Source organism: Ursus arctos, unplaced genomic scaffold (assembly GCF_023065955.2).
Source record: "Ursus arctos isolate Adak ecotype North America unplaced genomic scaffold, UrsArc2.0 scaffold_33, whole genome shotgun sequence".
Taxonomy (NCBI): Eukaryota; Metazoa; Chordata; class Mammalia; order Carnivora; family Ursidae; genus Ursus; species Ursus arctos.
The window spans coordinates 28,583,042-28,589,207 of NW_026623019.1; the positions used below are offsets into that span (position 1 = coordinate 28,583,042).

Sequence of the window (6,166 nt, forward strand, 5' to 3'; positions counted from 1 at the left end):
TGTAAAATAGAATTAGCCAGAAGAGAATGAACAAATAGGAAAAATAAAAAAGGAGCAAGAGGAAATGAATGGGGAGAGATGAAGGAGGAGATGCTAGGAAGGTGGTCAGTCCCCAAACACCTGGTTCCACAAGCTGATCTACAGCAGTCGGAATCTAGGCATGCTCAGTGTGGCCTGTGGATGCTGTGTGTCTGCACTCTGAGAAACAGCGGAGGATATGAGGCCCCTCTCCACCTGCGCATCTTCAATGCCAGATGTGTTTCTGTATCAGTTGAAATAACAAGGGCGGTTAGGGATGATGAAAACATTCAGGTCTCTATCCTAGCCTACACTGACAATACTTCTTTGCCTTCTCTGGCTAGAGCAATACACTGGTCTGTGTGAATCATTGTTTTGGGATTCTTTCCCCCAGGAATTCATTTTATGCAGAGTAATGTTCATCTGATGCATGTCTGCCCTCAGTCTCTGTGATGAGCACAATCTGAGAATCACAGGAACAGAAGGTATGTCAGTGAGAACGGGAGAAGAAAGTGGATTAAAGAGGGGAAGTGGTACGCAATTCCATAGAGGTGGATCTGGAAAAATAAAAGCAGAGGAAGAGTGGGAGACTGTAACTCAGAATGCTTCCTGAGGCTTGGAATTGTCAACCCAAAAAAGCCTGAAATAACTGTAAGTGAGCCCCTGAAATGTGCAAAACCTAAGATTAGGCAGAAGGAGCTACTGACTTACTTTGCTAAGAGCAGGTCTCTATAGGCACAGTAAGAAAGGAATGCGGAGGCCAACAGGTACCTCTGTGGATAAAAGAGAAGGAAACTCCTAAGCTAATTTGAAGGACATCCAAGATATTTTTTCCTATTCCGATTTGTTTAGACTCATGATGTGTGTGTTTATACATATGTGAATAAGTATCTTAGTGCACAAATATGTGCCCATGTGCTATAAATTCCTTTTCCATAACATTTCGGTGCTAGTTACAAATGTTACTAATCACACAGAACATATGTTCAGATGTTTCCTAGTAAGTGTGCCCTAAAGCACCAGCATATTGCCTAAATTTCCCATGAGTTTATGGACTTTTTAAGGTTGATTTTTCTTTAGTCTTTCCCTTTTTTTCTTCTCTTCCTACCTTCTCCTCCTAGGGATGCTATCAAAAATTTCTGCCAAATGTCTATTGTGAAGTTTTCCTTTTCCAGTTTTCCACATCACTTTTATTTTTATTTAAATTCAATTAGCCAACATATAGTACATCATTAGTTTCATATGTACTGTTCAATAATTTATAATCAGTTGCATATAATACCCAGTGCTCAGCACATCACATCTCCTCCTTAATGCTTATCACCCAATTACTCCACCCCATCTCCCCTTCAGCAAGCCTCATTTTGTTTATTAGAGTTAAGAGTCTCTTATGGTTTGTCTCCTTCTGATGACTTCCCCTTCAGTTTTCCCTCCCTTACCCCGTGATCTTCTGTGCTGTGTCTTATGTTCCACATATGAGTGAAACCATATAATTGTCTTTCTCTGATTGATTTTGCTCAGCATAATACCCTCCAGTTCCATCCACATCAATGTAAATGGTAAGTATTCATCCTTTCTGATGGTTGAGTAGTATTCCATTGTATATATACACCACATCTTCTTTATCCATTCATCTGTCGATGGGCATCCTGGCTCTTTCCAGTTTGGCTATTGTGGACATTGCTGCTATGAACACTGGGGTGCATGCAGGTGCCCCTTCGAATCACTACATTCGTATCTTTGGAGTAAATACCTAGTAGTGTAATTGCTTGGTCCTAGGGTAGCTCTATTTTTAACTTCTTGAGGAACCTACATGCCATTTTCCAGAGTGGCTGTACCACATCACTTTCAAGATTTATTTATTTATGAGAGAGAGAGAGAGAACGAGCAGGGAGAGGGGCAGAGGGGGAGCAAGACAAGCAGACTCCCTGCTGAGCAGGGAGCCCAACTTAGGGCTCAATCCCAAGACCTTGAAGTTATGACCTGAGCTGAAATCAAAAGTCACAGACGCTTAACCAACTCAGCCACCCAGTTACCCCTTTCCACATCACTTTTAATGGCACTCAAAAAAAAAAAAAAAGATTTGGGGCGCCTTGGTGGCTCAGTCGGTTAAGCGTCTGACTCTTGATTTCAGCTCAGGTCATGATCTCAGGATTGTGAGATGGAGCCCCACACTGGGCTCCATACTCAGCACAGAGTCTGCTTGAGATTCTCCCTCTCCCTCTGCCCCTCCCCCACTCTCTCTCATAAATAAATTTTTAAAAAAGATTTATTGAAATATAATCAACACATAAAATTTACCATTTTAAATACATAGCTCAAGGGTTTTAAGTGTATGTACAGGGATATGCAAACATTACCATGATAAACTTTAAAGCATTTTCATATTCCCCAAAAAGAAAACTCATAGTCAGTCCCCATTCCACCCACAGCCCTAGGCACCCATTCTTCTATTTTCTATCTATATCAATCTACCTTGTCTGCATATTTTCATAAATTGAACTGTACAGGATATGTTCCTTTGTGACTGGCTCCTTTCACATAGAATAATGTTTTTTAGTTCACCTATGTTGTAGCATGTCACAATACATCACTCCTTTTTATTGCCAAACTGCATTCCATTATATCCGTATTACTTTGGAAAAACAAGTATTGCATGTAATTCAAAACCAAGAGAAATATAGTTATATATCACATTACAGTATTGTGTTACACTTCACAATCTTTCATTTTTTAAATCATTCATGCCAATGGTCAAACATAAACAGATATCACAATATATGAGTATTTATTTATAAAATACATTTCTACAATTATAGTAATATACAAATACATATACAGTAATATAGTAATATACAAGAAAATAACCACAAATATAATTCTAAACAGAATACCTCCTTAGACCAGATTACATCCTGAAAAGGGGCAATATTTATACAAGCAATATTATGACTATTTAAGCACCTAAATAAAATAACACCAATGGATGGACACTGATTATTAATATCCTAATCATAAAACGAGGAATACACACCTCTTATTTTTCTAACCACTTGTGAATGATAATTTTAAAAAACCTCATTGCAAAATTAAGAATCTGAAATGCAACTGCTTTATTTTTCTCATCTGCCATACTGTATGTTCTATATGACTAATTCCAGCTCTAGCAAGCTTTGAATATATTAATTGAGACATCAAAATATTTTATATATTCTGATACATTCTATATGAAAATATCTGTGGGAAGGCTATCATTTGACTATCATTCTAAGATCTGAGGGAAGAGTAGGTTATGGATACATGGCAAGCAAATAAACATGGATTAGTATTCATTAGGATTTAAGAACAGGGTGTGTAGCAGATTCAGGATTGGGGCCCATCCAAGGGTGTACGTAGGGGAATACCTCTATGTTAGGAAAATGTAGGATTCTTGTTTGAGGCCCTAAAACAATTTGGAACAAAGGTGCACAAGGGTACCAAAGCAGAGCAGTATGATAGGAACAAGTAATGCACACATTTAGCAAACAAGACATAGAGATACCAACCAAAAACTTGAAAAAATGTTCAAAATCATTAGCCATCAGGGAAATTCAAATCAAAACCACATTGAGATACCACCTTATGCCAGTTAGAATGGCAAAAAATTGACAAGGCAGGAAACAACAAATGTTGGAGAGGATGTGGAGAAAGGGGATCCCTCTTACATTGTTGGTGGGAACGCAAGTTGGTACAGCCACTCTGGAAAACAGTGTGGAGGTCCCTTAAAAAGTTAAAAATTGAGCTACCCTATGATCCAGCCATTGCACTACTGGGTATTTACCCCAAAGATAGAGACGTAGTGAAGAGAAGGGCCATATGCACCCCAATGTTCATAGCAGCATTGTCCACAATAGCTAAATTGTGGAAGGAGCTGAGATGCCCTTCAACAGATGACTGGATTAAGAAGATGTGGTTCATATATACAATGGAATATTACTCAGCCATCAGAAAGAACGAGTTCTCAATATTTGCTGCAACATGGATGGCACTGGAGGAGATAATGCTTAATGAAATAAGTCCAGCAGAGAAAGACAATTATCATATGGTTTCTCTCATCTATGGAACATAAGAAGTAGGAAGATTGGTAGAAGAAAAAAGGGAAGAAGAAGGGGGGGTTAAACAGGAGGGGGAATGAACCATGAGAGACTATGGACTCTGGGAAACGAACTGAGGGCTCCAGAGGGGTGGGGGATGGGGGAATGGGATAGGCTGGTGATGGGTATTAAGGAGGGCATGCATTGCATGGTGCACTGGGTGTTATACACAAGTAATGAATCATGGAACTTTACATCAAAAACTAGGGATGTACTGTATCATGACTAACATGTAATAAAAAATTATTATAAAAAAAAAAACTAGGGATTTTACAGAAGCCAAAGGAAAGAAGCACTTGCAAAAGCTCTTTGTTCTGTGGGAATGAAGAGAAGCAATGCAAACCCAGCAATAAATCTAAACATTAGAAACAGTGTACCACAGTTAACTGAGAAAACAACACACCTGTCAGATTTAATAATGGTTAAGTTTTGTTTTAATCAGGAAATTTCAACTATTCTTCAAGCAAAGTGGCCCAGAGTCTGAGAGGAGCACAATTATATAAAATCACATGGTTAAATGGGAATGAGAGTGTGGTTATGAGAATGATGTCTTAGGGAGGGATCAAGAAATGGAGGGTAGAAGGGTCAATGCAAAACAGAAGACACTTACGGGACATGCATTTTTTTCAGGTAGGCAAGTGTTGCCCGTGGTAAATGTATTTATCTGGAGAAGAGCTATGGAGTAGATGAAAAAGTGGTTATAACAGATAACACTTTGTTATTCTGCAGACAGAGGGGAGATGGTGAGGGAGAACAGCACAGTGGTATCCGAATTCATCCTCCTTAGTCTAACACAGTCTCAACATGCTCAACTCCTAGTCTTCGTGCTAGTTTTAGTTTTCTACCTCATCATCCTCCCTGGAAACTTCTTTATCATCCTCACCATCAGATCAGACCCTGGCCTCACAGCCCCCCTCTACTTCTTTCTGGGAAATCTGGCTTTCCTGGATGCATCCTATTCCTTCATTGTGGCTCCCAGGATGCTGGTGGACTTCCTCTCTGAGAAGAAAATAATCTCCTACAGAGGCTGCATCACTCAGTTCTTTTTCTTGCACTTCCTGGGGGTGGGGGAGATGTTCCTTCTTGTTGTGATGGCCTTCGACCGCTACGTCACCATCTGTCATCCTTTGCACTATTCCACTGTCATGAACCCTAGAGTCTGCTATGCCTTACTGTTGGCTGTGTGGCTTGGGGGCTTTACTCATTCCATTGTACAAGCAGCCCTTATTCTCCGCTTGCCCTTCTGTGGCCCAAACCAGCTGGATAACTTCTTCTGTGATGTGCCACAGGTCATCAAGCTGGCCTGCACAGACACTTTTGTGGTGGAGCTCCTGATGGTCTCCAACAGTGGCCTGCTCACCCTGCTCTGCTTCCTGGGACTTCTGGCCTCCTATGCGGTCATCCTCTGCCGTGTGAAGGGACATTCCTCTGAAGGGAAGAATAAGGCTGTTTCCACATGTACCACACACATTATCATTGTGTTTCTGATGTTTGGACCTGCCATCTTCATCTACACTCGCCCATTCAGAGCCTTCCCAGCTGACAAAGTGGTTTCTCTCTTTCACACAGTCATCTTTCCTTTAATGAACCCTGTGATTTATACTTTTCATAACCAGGAAGTGAAAGCGTCCATGAGGAGGTTATTGAGTCGTCACATGTTTTGCCAAATTAAATAGAAGAATGGTACAGACAAAAAAGGAGAAAATCCAGTTGGAATTGATTAAATCAGTTACTCATTAATGCACTGAATCAGTCAGTCATTTTAGCAAATACTACATTTATTAAGTACTTGCAATTTTCAGGCACTGTTCTATGTATGTGAATAAGGCAGGTAAGATTCCAGGTCTTTTGGGATTATACTCAAGTAGATAAACACAGATTAAACTATTAAATTGAAAACAACCCATAAGATCCAAAAGAGATAGTGCTCTGAAGCAAATAAAAACTAATGTTATGATAGAGTTTGGCTGGGAGATGGTAGTTACTTTGCTTTTGGTTGTTCAGCAAGTTATTTT

The 6,166-nt window shown here is 39.9% G+C and overlaps 1 protein-coding gene across 2 annotated transcripts; it reads left to right on the forward strand.

Annotated features, from left to right (window-relative positions):
• Positions 1-3,245: 3,245 nt before the first annotated feature.
• LOC113249021 (olfactory receptor 4N5-like) lies at positions 3,246-5,827 on the forward strand. 2 transcript variants are annotated; one of them, XM_026490600.1, is made up of 2 exons: positions 3,246-3,257; positions 4,904-5,827. In XM_026490600.1, the coding sequence occupies exons 1-2, from the start codon at positions 3,246-3,248 to the stop codon at positions 5,825-5,827; spliced, it is 936 nt and encodes a 311-aa protein (XP_026346385.1). The 2 variants fall into 2 exon arrangements, with proteins under 2 accessions (XP_026346385.1, XP_026346384.1); XM_026490599.2 differs by lacking the exon at positions 3,246-3,257 and having other exon boundaries at positions 4,892-5,827.
• The last annotated feature ends 339 nt before the right edge of the window (positions 5,828-6,166 follow it).